We start from the raw sequence: 15,071 nt of genomic DNA on the forward strand, positions 1-15,071 counted from the left end.
TTCCCAAGACTGATATCAAGCCAGGTGACTTGAAGAAGCCTACTACGCTGAAGACAACACCAGGTAACAACGAACCAACATGCACAATCTAACCCAAGTATCTCATTATACAACTAAAATACCCTAGAGTTGAATGTGTTCTTTGAAATTGTAAGGACAGACAAGTGTCGTCTGTTATAATCTCTCTTGACAGTGTCATTATGACTACACAGAGAGAGACAAGTGCAATGGGTAAGTGATGCTAGGAGACAGACAGGGACGCAGAGGGAGACAGACACTTAGTCTCAACAGTAGCTCCAGTTCCTGAAAACACTGACTGACGCCTCAGGCCTGTCACGTCCTCCTCTGAGATATTCATTAGTCATCGAATCAGAGGCTGCTGACACAGCCTTGGAAAACCCACTACCAGAGACCACAGTATCTACCCTCTGTAGGTAGTAGTAGTGTTGTTCCTTATCCTCTCCCCCTGGGGACTAGTTAGCTTCCAGGACATTGTTTCCTAGTGAATCATTGTTGTTATTGTTTGTGTGTGTGCTCAGCTCCAGCCCTTAGAGGGTATGGTTCCTCATGCCCTTTGTCTATTTCTATCACCGCCCCAGCCAAGCCCAGGGTACCTCACACTTCTGCTACTGCTCCAAGCACTCCTGCAACCAACGGGGAGCAACCTCGCAGACGCATCACCAAACCCCCGGTGCCCAAGCAGACAGCTATGGAGAGGAAGCCAGCTGTACCCAGAGCTCCTAGGACTCCCAGGCCCATTAACGCACCCTTGCCAGACCTGAAGAATGTGCGCTCCAAGATCGGCTCCACAGACAACATGAAGTATCAGTCTACCGGTGGCAAGGTGCGGTAACGTGGGATAGAGATGTACTGTACATGAAAGCTTTGGGAAAGAGGCCTATTTAAGTGGACCGACATCAGACGTAGACATTTGTGTATTGACATATCTATCATGCCTTCAGTGCTGTCAAATGCCATTCAAGGCATGGGTTTTGTCACAAGCAAATTCTCATTCAACATCATACAAATTCCATATTATCAAAAACCTCACTTCTCCACTGCTACCATATAACAAGGTCTTATACCACCCTCTTTACCAACATTTATGGCTTTCTCAACTAAATAGTGGCACAATGCATGCTACTCCTGGAGAAAATATGCTACGCAAACTACACTATAAATACCTAAGTATGTGGACACCCCTTCAAATTAGTGAATTTGACTATTCAGCCACACCTGTTGCTGACAGGTGTATAAAATCGAGCACACATCCATGCAATCTCCATAGACAAACATTGCTAGTAGAATGGCCTTACTGAAGAGCTCACTGTCTTTCAACATGATACCATCAAAGGATGCCACCTTTCCAACAAGTCAGTTCATACGATTTCTGCCCTGCTAGGGCTGCCCCGGTGAACTGTAAGTGCTGTTATTGTGAAGTGGAAACTCCTAGTGGCAACAATGGCTCAGCCGAGAAGTGGTAGGCCACACAAGCTCACAGAACGGGACTTCCGAGTGCTGGAGCACGTAACGCGTACAAATTGTCTGTCCTCGGTTGCAGCACTCAATACAGACATCTAGAACATCTCTGGAAGCAATGTCAGCACAAGAACCGTTCGCCATGAAATGGGTGTCCATGGTCGAGCAGCCGCACACAAGCCTGAGATCACTATGCACATTGCCAAGCGTCGGCTGGAGTGCTGTAAAGCTCACTTTTGGTGGAGGACGATTAATGGCCTGGGTCTGTTTTTCATGGTTCAGGCTAGGCCCCTTAGTTCCAGTGAAGGGAAATCTTTGTGCCTCCAAATTTGTGGCAACAGTTTGGGGAAGACCCTTTCCTGTTTCAACATGACAATGCCCCTGACCTCAACCCCATCAAACACTTTTGGGATGAATTGGAACGTCGACAGTGATCCAGGCCTAATCGCTCAACATTAGTGCCCGACCTCACTAATGCTCTTGTGGCTGAATGGAAGCAAGTCCCCCCAGCAATGTTCTAACATCTAGTGGAACGCCTTCCCAGAAGAGTGGAGACTGTTATAGCAGTAAACTCCATATTAATGCCCATGGTTTTGTAATGAGATGTACGACGAACAGGTGTCCACTTAATTTTGGTCATGTAGTGTATCTGTCTGTCTACTTATGCGTTTCTGTTTCTCTCTCTGTTCTCTCCCCTTTATTTCTCTCTTATCCTCTCTGTAACTTTTTATTTTCTCTCTTATCTCTCTCTTTTCTCTTTCTCATCTCTCTACATTACAACTGACAGCTCCTTTCACTCATAGGTTGCGTCAGTGTCCATCCACAAAAGGTTACCTGTCACAGTGATGTATGCAAAAGGGAGTCTCCATAGAAACAAATTCTCAACACATTGTTTCGAGCCAATGCACTCTTCTGGCATGCAGGAGACCTGGGTTTGAAACCTGTCAGTCACACAGACCGTTGGTGTAGCCTTAAAGCAGAGCAATTCCCTCCACCTGTACACCACACCACATTCTCCTGAGCCCTGGTGGTACTGACCCAGGGTCCAGGGCAGCCTTGTCTCCTGATATTGACCCAGGGGTGGTTGTCTCCCCTCAGGTCTCCTCGGCGGGGGGTTCCCAATCCAAAGACGGCCAGGGCAAGGTGAGTCCCTACCATCGCCATCATCACACACCCCTTGCTCATTCTGACCCATGTGCTCAACCACTCTCTGTCCTTCAATATCACACTGAAGGAAATGACATAAGTGGACCTTTTTTGTCCACTGACTGTTTGAACCTATCTGTACATACACAAACACATACAGACACATCGCACACTCCCGCTCTAACACACTCCCAGTCTAACATACTATCAGTCATGCACATCCTCACCTTTTCTTCCTCTTCATGATAGACTGTTGCTTTCCGGTATAAAATGTGAATAGTTGTGGACAGTGTACTCCAAGTCTCTGTCTCCCCTGATATGCACAGCTTAACTTACAGACAGAAAAACAGACAGACAGGAATTGACCTTGCCGTCATCCATCTGACCTCTACAATCATGGCACTACCCATCCCAGTTATTTGGCACAGAAACCTAATGAACCTCCTCGTGGAATAACACCACAGTGACCATTGTCCTGCGCTGGTCCTCACACCTGGTACATTTCGAAGGTCCCTGAGCTTGAGTATTTGAGAGGCCCTGGAAGGCTTTTGGGTTCATAGTGTAACCAATACCACTGCTCTTATTCATCTGGGTTTACTTTTACGTAATTTACCCTAAACCATTTTTACAGTCCTATCAGTATGATTCAATGAAGGATTATAATGGTAAGATATGCAATTCAGAAACAACCCACTGGGCACAGACATACTTTCAACGTCTAGTTTTGATTCAAATTGAGATGTCAACTAACGTGAATTTCAACGTGAAATCAACAAAAAATGTAATTGGATTTAGGTTAACAGTTGGGTGAAAGAAATACGAAACGGTTTGCAAATTCAGTCAGTTTTCCACGTTGATTCAACATCATCAGATGTCATTTTGGGGGGGAAATGTGGGAAGCACTTGCTGCTGTCTTCTCATCAACTGAGTGATATAGCAGAGAAGCCTCTGGTTGTCCGACACCTGTGAGTTGAGTTCAATAAGATATGAGCTTGAGGCAGTGTGAGCAAGCAGTTGGAAATAGCAGACCTTGACTGTGGGCTAGTGTTTTAGAGGGTGACTCAGCCCGTCTGCGATGCTACCTGCGTCACAGAGTCTAACTAAACTAATTTAAACATCAGGCATCTCAGTATACCAAGCAAAAAATAAATTGTGAAAACAGATTAGTGCTTTTCATTCAAGGTTTTTGAACTGCAGGTCTGTTCCTTTCGATAAGTGACGGTGTTTTGAAATCAGCAATTGATATCAGGGAAGAGATGGCTGGCTAGTGTGTGTGTGTGTGTGTGTGTGTGTGTGTGTGTGTGTGTGTGTGTGTGTGTGTGTGTGCTCGTGTGCGCTTGTGCGTGTATTATCTTTATTCATAAACACTGCAATAGTTATCTACTTTGATCAGCCACATCTAGAATTGGATGATATTTGAGCTAATTTGCATGTAAATACTGACATCTGACCAGCCAGCTTTCTGACTGTTGTGTGACTGGTTTTACTTACTATGTGTAAGAATGAGTTAACAACATGCTCTTTAGATTGCTTTCACTTTTCATCCTGGCTGCTTCTCCACCACCCTCCACTAATTCTAGACTCACCGTAGTGAACCGTTCCCACTGCTATTGTGCTTCTTTGTAGGTTATGATAGTCCACAAAAAACTGGACTTCAGCCATATCACCTCCCGCTGTGGCTCCAAGGATAATATCAAGCATGTCCCTGGTGGAGGGAATGTAAGTACAACACATGGGGCTCCCATGTGGCTGCTGCCTCATTCCCCATATCCCACTAACATGCTCGATTGGACTGTAAGGAAGTCAGCCCCATTTGTAATAGAGTAATGTCCTAATGTTCTAGTCATTCTAATTCTATGGTCAGCCCCATTGGCCAGCCTTGTTATAATGTGAGGTCTGAATGCTATGCTGTTTGTGCCAACTGTCTCACCCAACTAACCAGCTGAAGAGATACTAGCTTTCTATCTGCCTCCTTCTCTTTCACTCTCTTTTACATTGCAACAAGTATTACATTTCCTTATTTAGTGACAACAAAATCAATTTAAATGGATACTTAAAATGCCCACTTCTCTACTTTACAGTAGAGTACTCAAATTTCATAATCCGTGTTATACTGATGGGTGAAAGTGATTCAAGCCATTGTGTGAGAATGTCAGAGTGGGTGTTGTTTCACCTTTGCCATTCATACTTCAACATTTGTATTGTTTGTTTGGGTGCATTCAGGTCCAGATTCAGCATAAGAAGGTGGACTTGAGCAAAGTGACCTCCAAGTGTGGCTCTAAGGACAACATCAAGCACAAGCCAGGTAGACATCTGATGATTTTGGAAATGATGTCTGCATCCCAAATGCCACCCTATCCCCTACACAGTACACAACTTTTGACCAGAGTCTCATTGGACCTGCTCAAAAAGAGTGGACTATATAGGTAATAGGGTTCCATTTGGGAAGCCTCCTATATCAAATTAAATACCTTCTTATGCCACTAAGGTGTGTCCACTACAGGGGGTGGCGATGTGAAGATTGAGGCTAAGGCCAATGGTAATGGCAAGCCCAAGGTGGGGTCAATGGACAATATTGGCCTTGAGGCAGAGGATGTACAAAACAAGGTAAGGTCACCATTCTCTTGTAGTCACGTAGTTATTTACATGTTTTACTTAACCAGGATTTGGTGTTGAAGGTTTTATTCAAATACATTTCAGAAAGCTTAACGTTCTAAAGAAATTGTTTATTGCGCAACACACAAATACAGGATGTTTGAGGTTGTGGTGGTGGAAACGTTTCATTTGAACATGCTGGTTGACTACATTCAGAGAGCAATTTCATCCTTTTAAAATAAGTTGCGTCATTGTGCTTTAACCTGTTTGTCCACTAGATGGCATTAATGATTACCCAGTCTTTCATCAGCAAAACAACCTGTAATGAAAAGATCATTGAACTTATAGGAATTCATACATACTTTTTTAATTGACATATTATTATGGTAATTTACCTAAATGTTTGTCTAATTCTCATGTCAAAACCCTGCTGCTCACTTTTTTCCAGGCTGGGGGGATGCAGGAGAAAGCTGAGGGGAAAACATCTCCCCCTAGTGGAGCTCCAGCCACAGGTGCAAGAAGTATGGCTAAGGAGAACGGACATAAGGAGGCCACACCTCACCCTAATCCCTTTGGGGGTGATGGGCTGCGAGACCCGATAGGCATGGGCATGGACAAACGCATCCCTGAGACAAGTAGGTGCCTCTTGCCTCAACAAACACCCTGTGGTCTTTCTCAAATCTCACTTTTTCTGTCATGCACTCAGAGCATTAACTTTGAGATTACCTCTGTTGCATGTCTCACATGACTTATTGGGCTTGATGTCACTGCTGAGTGCTCAGATTGTAGATAACTGATTGTTGTGAAGTAGGCAAGTTTTTTGCCTCCTGCAAATACTGTATTCAAAAAATGTGCATGTTATTTTATGCCATTAGTATAACAAGTTAACTCCTTCTACTCTTTCTCCTCTTATTTTGCTCCCCTTTTCTCCATTGCTTCCTGTGTCCCACTCTGTTTATCTGCCAGCAGATTGAGTCTTACAAGCTGAGCTTTCGCAAGCGTGCACGGGCTTGCACGAACCACGGCGCCGACATCATCTCCCGGCCCACCCCGATTGACAGCCACACCTCACCCTCATCGCAGCACCTCTCTCAGTGTTTCTCTGGGGGTCCGCCAGCTTTCTCCTCCACACCCTCCAGCTCCAACCCAGACCCTCGTCACACAGACATGAGGCAGGGGGACAACTACTGAATGCTAGCAGGACAGGGACTTCTTTAGCACATTTCAACTTCCTCCAGCACCTTCATTTGACCTTTTACCTCTCCTTTTACCATACTGTATCTAATCACTACTCTCTGTCCTTGTGGAATATTTTTCCTAGTCTTCTGGTCTCAGAGGAGCCAGTATTAAAGTATAGAGACCAGAGTTCAGATAGATAGACAAGCTCTTACTGTACAGTGGGGTTTGGTCTCTTCTGAATTGCCCTGGCTTAACTTGCTGTGATATAAGGGGAGTAGTATGACCTCAGAGTGAACCTTCTGGAATCTAGACCCTCAGTGTTCTGTTATAGTTATGTCAGCGCAGAATGAAACTTATTATACTGCCTGCTTCTTTTGTTCCAGCCTATAATTTCTGTTCTTATACGTAGTGCCACCTCGATTAAAATCACAAACACCTTCAGTGTCAGACTGTACATTTTACGTCAGACCATCACAATGAGCCAATGCTATCTATGTGACAGGCCTTACCCTAGACGTAACACCTTCCTTACTGTACCTATCTCTCTGGACGAGCATAACTCCCCTTGTACTGTTGGGACCCCAGATTTCACTTGAGTTGTATACAGTACATTATACAATGGCGATTAGTGAAGCACCCCTTATTGTGAGCATGTGGGATTGTCATGTCATCCCAATGAACAGGGGCTAATATGCCACTCCCTCTCTTAACCAATACAGTTTGTCTAGATAACCCTTTGTAAACGTGTGATTCCCCCACAGCACTCTCAACAACAAGATACTAGTAGGCTGTTACAAACAGTAGGATATTTAACATCTCTTTAAAAAACTCTGTATCGTGTTTTCGTCAATTATTGTAACAATGAGCTGATGTGTTGTTATGTGGTTTCATCATAATATACCATTTTCCTTTTACTGTTACATCTCTCTGAAAGCAATACAGTGAGTGGTCTTTGCCGAGGATACAACTTCCTCATACACACACATCCCCGCACATGTGTGCAGTACGGTACAGTCAGAGGGAGAGAGAGACAAACAAACCCCTGCAGGGTCTGTGCACAGAGACTGGATGCCTGGGACAGGGCAAAATAGTAAGCAGGAGGCAGCAAACAGAGTGAGGAAAGGCCTATGATTGCACCAGGAGAGTAAAGATACTCCAATGCTGTTTGTGTTGTCCCCCAGTGATCAAGTCTCTGTAGTGTTGGGACAGGGAAGACGAATAGAAAGACGTTTTGAAGGAAAGCAAGATTTAGATAGATACATTTAACAATATAATCACCATTTTAAGTCAGTATCAAGAGAAGCTTGTGACGAACAAAGACAGTCATTTATTGATCTCCAATGTAACAATTTTCAGTCTTTTCAACTACTCCACTGTTAAATATGAATTCATTTGAATGGCTGCTTATGCTATTGGTTCCACTGTGAAAAGTGACATTATTGTGTAACAATAGCGCACAATTTCTTATTGGAGCAGTTTTCTTTCTTTTTTTTAACAAAGAAGCTAATTACTCAGATTAACTTGCTGTCGGTTTTGTAAAGAGGTTGGCGGAATTGTATAACATTACATGACTATGAATTAGGATTCAGTGTGTGTGTGTGTGTGTGTGTGTAGTATGTTGTGATCAACATTTAGGCATGTCTGTGGAGTTTGTCATATTAGTGGTATGTTGCTGGATCAAGTTCGAGGGCACCCCATTGCCTTTAAAATACTGGTAGTTTGGCTCTTAGAGTACAAAAATGGCACCTCCAACAAGAGGGATAAGGGCCCCAGATATTAATGTGTAATTGTGCCTTGTAGATTCTCAAGGCTAGAACCAGATCTCTCACAGGATGTATAAATCTGAAGCATCCCTTTATAGCTTCTTCTCACCATCAAATATTGTGATGAGAGGAAGCCCAGTGGCGGGAAGTGGGAGAACATGGAGCTCGATGAAACCTGCTAATTTTCTGATAGATGAAACATCTCAATACAGTTTTCTGTTCCCAAAACTAACATCTGTTAAGAACAGAGTAGACTAAGTTTTTGAGACTTCACCCTTTCTAAAATAAATGGCATTGTTTAGAAGGATTACAAGGGCAAATTGAGTAATTGCACAATCACAACTTCACAGAGTAGGAGTTCTCCAGCGTAAATATGCAAATACATGCTAGAACGGGCCAATAGGATTTCGCTAGTTCGTGCTTAGCTTTGCCCAGCTCTTTGCTTGTTCTGCTCAATATGCTTCATTTGCTCCCATTGGAAACAACATCGGTGGTATATATTGGGTTAGTACAAATCTGTGGCTGAACTGTAACAGGTGTATAGTTCCCCCCCAAAAATGATCTTTATGTCCCACCCTCAAACCTTTTTATTTTCAGATATTGTTATGTACTGTAATGATATAATGCTGCTTGATGTCGGTACGGTGTCATTTGAATTTATTTGAGTGTGTGCACTGCAGTGGAGGAAATAATAGGGATTGTCAATGGCAGAGATAATCAAAGAGCAAGTTATCAAAATATCGAGAATGAAAGAAAAAGCACCTTATGATATTTACAAGTATTCTTTCCCCCCCAAGATTCCCATGGTTAGTTGAAAAACTGGAATGAATTGAATTCTTCCTGAAGCATAAGTCTTACACTGATGAAAGCACTTTGAATGCACAGTGGTATGTACATTTTATGTTTGAGCTCTACAGTATGTTAGAACTGTTGGCATGATTGGATGAACAGATTTGTCTTTTAGTCTCCTTGGTGGTGACCTTGCTGGTCACGTTAGTGGACTTTGGTGTCGTGCTTTGGGACAATGGTCACTCGCTCTGTCTGTTCTCCTTGTGCCTGTTAGACGTCACGTTTGTTAACACTCCCCTTTCCAACGCGTAACCTCTGCTTGCAACACCATCCTTCCATCAGTCTTCACACAGTCGTTTGTAAATAGACATCCACATGTTTTTATCACCACAGGAAAAACAAATAGGTATTGATATTAGAGTCTTTATGGATGTTGACAAATGTATTTCACATCCATGAACCCATTTTCAAAGAGAGTGTTTTCTTTCTGGAGTCTGCCTTTTTCAGAAAGGGCTGAAGTACAAGAATGTTTTTAAAATGCAATGTATTAAAGATGCAAGACATAAATATCATATGTATGAACTTTTTGTTTTGTTTTCAAAATCACAATAGGACACATACCAAGGCCTAGATTCAATCAGATCAAGCGTTAACCAGCGATAGCAGACACCTGCATAGCGAATGTTTTGGTGGTGTCGGAGAAGGAAACTGCGTTGGAGCTGTCAAGTTATTGAGCAGCTGCTCTTGCAATCATCAGGAAGCCCCCCCCCCCCCCCCCCCCCACACACACTCGCATTAGAAGCTCAGAGTGAGAATATGTACACTATATATATAGAATTACACTCAAATAAAAAAATCATTCAACAAAATGAGGATTTCCATCATCATCACATTCCAGTGTTTGAAGTTGTAAACAAGGCTGCATGGGATTTCTGTTAATAATTTGACTGTGCAGCCAATGGCAATGTCCGCCTTAGGTATGAGAGAGCCACTTGTGGATTTGACAGCTCTAACACAGTTCCACCTCAGACACTATGCGGATGTCGGCTAAAGCGCCTCTGATTGAATAGAGCCCTAAATCTACATTTGACTTGACAGTAGGAATGGTGGTTAGCATCTCAATGGTTGGTCAAGGTGTGTTATTACCAACTCCAACTCTGTAGAGGAATAAATTAACACTTTTATCTGCCTCTTACACTTAGGCCTGTACTCACTATATGTTAGAAATCTACATGGAATAAAGAATAATCCGGTTTCATACTTATTCTTCCAAATGTTTTGTGTCACTGGTGAGCTGACCGAGTGCCCAACTTTAATCAGGAACCAGGCATTGTGAGGATAGGTTGAAGGCCATGCTCCCAAATGCAGCACCTGACACACACAGCCCTTGAATGTCATCCAGACATCCCTCCCACATCCCCCATGTGAGACTAACAGTAACTGTCTTTTGGCATGTGTTATGTAGTGTGCTTCTGTAAAGCATCAAGGAGCCCATAGCTGTGCTTCGTCTTAGAGCACACCTGCAGTGTGTATTATTCTCCATAGTGCACACCATAAGAGCATGCAGAAGACAATGGATTGTAGACATCTGTCATAGATAGGAGTTCATTGTTTCCCCTTCGATTTGAGATGTAATTTGGTATGAAAGAGATGTTCATTGTGATTAATTGTTATCTAGTGATGTGAATATTAATCATGAAATAAAAGACAAGCAAACATTTGAGTGTTTCCTTTTCTGCTTAATTGTCTTTTGTGTATAACTGTACAAATATTGCCTTTTTTTATTACAGTATGTCTTTTCCATAAAAAACTATGTTGTCTGAGTCCACAAGAACACAACGTATAGTGCATGTATACTGAACAAAAATGTAAACACAACATGCAACAATTTCAACAATTTTACTGAGTTACAGTTCATATAAGGAAATCAGTCAATTGAAATAAATTCGTTGGGCCCTAATCTATGGATTTCACATGACTGGGAATACAGATATGGATCTGTTGTTCACAGATACCTTAAATCCTGGTAGGGGAGTCGATCAGAAAACCAGTCAGTATCTGGTGTGACCACTATTGCTTTATGCAGCACGACATCTCCTTCACATAGAATTGATCTGGCTGTTAATTGTGGCCTGTGGGATGTTGTCCCGTTTCTCTTCAATGGCTGTGCGAAGTTGCTGGATATTGTCGGGAACTGGAACACGCTGTCGTACACGTCAATCCAGAGCATCCCAAACCTGCTCAATGGTTGACATGTCTGGTGAGTATGCAGGCCATATAAGAACTGGGATATTTTCAGCTTCCAGGAAATGTATACAGAGCCTTGCATCGTGGTGTTGTTGTGGCGGAAGAATCAGAATTAGTTAGGTAACATAAATAATTAAGATGTCTTATCTGCATAATATGCTTATGTGATATACTTGTTATTACTCTGGTGTTGGCAGTTGCACTTCCTCCCTCAGCTGGGCCTCAGTCACCTGGGGCCCAGAGAGGGGAGAAGTCAGGCTTGTCTTTCACATGTCACTGGTGCTACACAGAATATCAGAAAGAGAAGAGGGCAGGAGGGAACATTGTCTTCATATGTGAATGTGTCTTTACCTATTTACCTTTACCTTTACCTATTAAACCAGGTGAAGGGATGGCGTGATTAAGGGGGAACCAATTACTTGTCAACACAATGTCTGGGCACCAGTCACTCCTTCCTTTGGTTTTGGGGGAGATAAGGTCTGAGACAAGATGTGTGTGGTAGTGTCTGGAACCATTGTACGTCATCTCTGATGTTGCACCTATCCTGGGATAGTGTATGACCTAGAGGCTCACTCCCCTCAGTGAGCTGGTCCAGGCGTGTGGTCAAGAAGCGCTTTTACTTGAGATGGGAGTGTCTGGAGTTGACAATTGATTTATGAATAAGAATGAGCCATGAGCCATAGAATGAGTTGTTGTTTTTGTGCTATGAAGTACCAGGAACGAGATTGGAGCCTCGTCTTAGGGGCCAAACTGAACAATAAGAACAGTCTTCATAGCAAATGCTATCTGGCTGCGGGATACTCCTTTCTCATGTATTGAGTTTCACCTTGTGACCCATTCCATACATCTGTTTTTTGTCATGTAGACTAAAGGGCATATCTATGCTATAAAATATATTTGTATTCTTCGTATGTCAGAGCTACTCACCACAACACTTGGGAATGTTGACCCCCCCAGCCTCATCATTGTAGAAGCAATTACTTTATGCTTTCCTTATTAATACGTTTTGAACAAAGTAAAATCCTGATTGGTGATTGACCTTGTCTCTCCTCATTATTGATTAGAATTTCCATGACACTGTGCATTATCATGCTAAAATATGAGGTGATGGCGGTGGGTGAATGGCACGACAATGGGACTCAGGATCTCGTCACGGTATCTCTGTGCATTCATATTGCCATCGCTAAAATGCAATTGTGTTCGTTGTCTGTAGCTTATGCCTGCCCATACCAAAACCCCACCGCCACCATGGGGCACTCTGTTCACAATGTTGACATCAGCAAATCGCTCGCCCACACAACGCCATACACGTGGTCTGCGGTTGTGAGGCTGGTTAGACGTACTGCCAAATTCTCTAAAATGATGTTGGTGGAGAATTAACATTAAATTCTCTGGCAACAGCTCTGGGGGACATTCCTGCAGTGAGCAATTGCACGCTCCCTCAAAACTTGAGATATCTGTGGCATTGTGTTGTGTGAAAAAACTGCACATTTTAGAGTGGCTGTTATAATGATCATGCTGTTTAATCAGCTTCTTGATATGCCACACCTGTCAGGTGGATGGATTATCTTGGTAAAGGAGAAATGCTCACTAACAGGGATGTAAACAAATTTGTGCACAAAATATAAGAGAAATAAACTTTTTGTGTGTATGGAAAATTGTTACGAGAATGATGTTCTCAATGTTCATAACTCAATTCAATTAAACTACTCGGTCTGCAACCCAGAATTTGTAAGATACTGGTTGAATGAAACAGACAGAGGCCCAGCTAAAATAGTAAAAATGTTTATTCACGAGTGTGCTGGTTCGTTGTACAAAACCATTCATTTTTATACTAGCTCCTTACACACATACTTTTGCTGTCACGTTCTGACCTTAGTTCTTGTGTGTTTTCCTTGTTTTAGTGTTGGTCAGGACGTGAGCTGGGTGGGCATTCTATGTTGTGTGTCTAGTTTGTCTGTTTCTGTGGTTGGCCTGATATGGTTCTCAATCAGAGGCAGGTGTTAGTCATTGTCTCTGATTGGGAACCATATTTAGGTAGCTTGTTTTGTGTTGGGGTTTGTTGGTGATTGTTTCCTGTCTTTGTGTTTTCTGCACCAGTTAGGACTGTTTCGGTTTTGCCACGTTTATTGTTTTGTATTCATGTTGAGTTACCTTATTAAAATAACATATACTCTAACCACGCTGCGGTTTTGGTCCGCCTCTCCTTCCCAGGAAGAAAGCCGTTACAGAATCACCCGCCAACCAAGGACCAAGCGGCGTGGTAACAGACAGCGGCAGCAGCAGCAGCAGCAGGAGCAACAGCAGCAGCAGCAAAAGCAGCAGCAGGAGAGGCAACAGCAGCAGAGGAAGCAACAGCAGCAGCAGCAACAGCAGCAGCAGCAAAAGCAGCAGCAGGAGAGGCAACAGCAGCAGAGGAAGCAGCAGCAGCGGGAGAGGCTGCACTATTTGGAAAAATGGACTTGGGAGGAGATCCTAGACGGGAAAGGACCCTGGGCAGATCCAGGGGAATATTGCCGCCCCAAAGCCGAGCTGGAGGCAGCAAAAGCAGAGAGGCGGCATTATGAGGAGCTAGCACGGCAGAGCGGCTGGAAGCCTGAGAGGCAGCCCCAAAAATGTATTGGGGGGAGGCACAGGGAGAGTGTGGCAGAGTCAGGAGTCAGACCTGAGCTAACTCCCCCTGTTTACCGTAAGGAGCCATGGATGGAATCAGAGCAGTCGGTGAGGTGTGCGTCTGGGAGTGTTGAGGAGGTATTGGACAGAGTAGAGAGAGAGCTGTTGGTTTGGCGTAGTATGCACGGCATTCGCCCTGAGGAGCGTGTTAGCTGGCCGATGGTACCTGTGTCAGTTTCTCGTACTCAGCCTGAAACTTGTGTTGGAGTTCCGGAGGATTTGAATGCCGGCTATACACACCAGGTCTCCAGTACACATTCACAACCCGGTGTGTCCTGTTCCTTGCACTCACCCTGAGGTGCGTGTCCCCAGCCCGGTACCACCAGTGCCGGCACCCCGCACCAGGCTGTCTCTCCGTCCCATCAATACAGGTGCTTCCGCCTGTCCGGTGCTACCAGAGTTTCAGCACCTCAGTCCAGAGGCGCCAGAGCCCCTCAGTCCAGAGGCGCCAGAGCTCCTCTGTCCAGCGCTGCCAGAGCCTTGCCAGAGCCTTCCTCCTCTCTCGCACTGCCGGAGTCTCCCACCTGTCCGGCGCTGCCAGAGTTTCCGCCCCTCAGTCCAGAGGCGCCAGAGCCCCTCAGTCCAGAGGCGCCAGAGCCCCTCAGTCCAGAGGCGCCAGAGCCCCTCAGTCCAGAGGCGCCAGAGCCCCTCAGTCCAGAGGCGCCTGAGCTGCCCGTCTGCCCAGCGCCGCCTGAGCTGCCCGTCTGCCCAGCGCCGCCTGAGCTGCCCTTCTGCCCAGCGCCGCCTGAGCTGCCCGTCTGCCCAGCGCCACCTGAGCTGCCAGTCTGCCCAGCGCCGCCTGAGCTGCCCGTCTGCACAGCGCCGCCTGTGCTGCCCGTCTGCCCACCCCATGTCACCAGTCCGGTATGTCCTCTGCCTGCTCTCCGCACTCACCCTGAAGTGCGTGTCACCAGTCCGGTGCCACCTGTACCGGCTACACGCACTAGGCCTCCAGTGCGTATTCACAGTCCAGAGCTTCCGGCGACGGTTCCCAGTCCAGAGCTTCCGGCGACGGTTCCCAGTCCAGAGCTTCCGGCGACGGTACCCAGTCCAGAGCTTCCGGCGACGGTACCCAGTCCAGAGCTTCCGCCGACGGTTCCCAGTCCAGAGCTTCTGGCGACGGTTCCCAGTCCAGAGCTTCTGGCGACGGTTTCTATTCCAGAGCTTCCGGCGACGGTCTACAGTCCAGAACCTCCTACG

At 45.0% G+C, this 15,071-nt stretch overlaps 1 protein-coding gene across 32 annotated transcripts in view; it reads left to right on the forward strand.

The window, feature by feature from the left end:
* map4l (microtubule associated protein 4 like) overlaps positions 1-10,671 on the forward strand; it is a 77,205-nt gene extending 66,534 nt beyond the window's left edge. For 9 of the 32 annotated variants that reach the window (XM_036986010.2, XM_021613403.3, XM_090182377.1 and 6 more), the window contains 8 exons: positions 1-63; positions 600-844; positions 2,578-2,622; positions 4,252-4,344; positions 4,849-4,930; positions 5,114-5,232; positions 5,669-5,855; positions 6,187-10,671. In XM_036986010.2, the coding sequence (XP_036841905.2) occupies positions 1-63; positions 600-844; positions 2,578-2,622; positions 4,252-4,344; positions 4,849-4,930; positions 5,114-5,232; positions 5,669-5,855; positions 6,187-6,194 (842 nt within the window). In that variant the 3' untranslated portion in view covers positions 6,195-10,671. The remainder of the gene's footprint in view (positions 64-599; positions 845-2,577; positions 2,623-4,251; positions 4,345-4,848; positions 4,931-5,113; positions 5,233-5,668; positions 5,856-6,186) is intronic. The other 23 variants (XM_036986011.2, XM_090182367.1, XM_090182378.1 and 20 more) reach the window with 6 other exon arrangements.
* The last annotated feature ends 4,400 nt before the right edge of the window (positions 10,672-15,071 follow it).

Source organism: Oncorhynchus mykiss, chromosome 8, assembly GCF_057628025.1.
Source record: "Oncorhynchus mykiss isolate SJ-2025 chromosome 8, ASM5762802v1, whole genome shotgun sequence".
In the NCBI taxonomy this organism is placed as follows: Eukaryota; Metazoa; Chordata; class Actinopteri; order Salmoniformes; family Salmonidae; genus Oncorhynchus; species Oncorhynchus mykiss.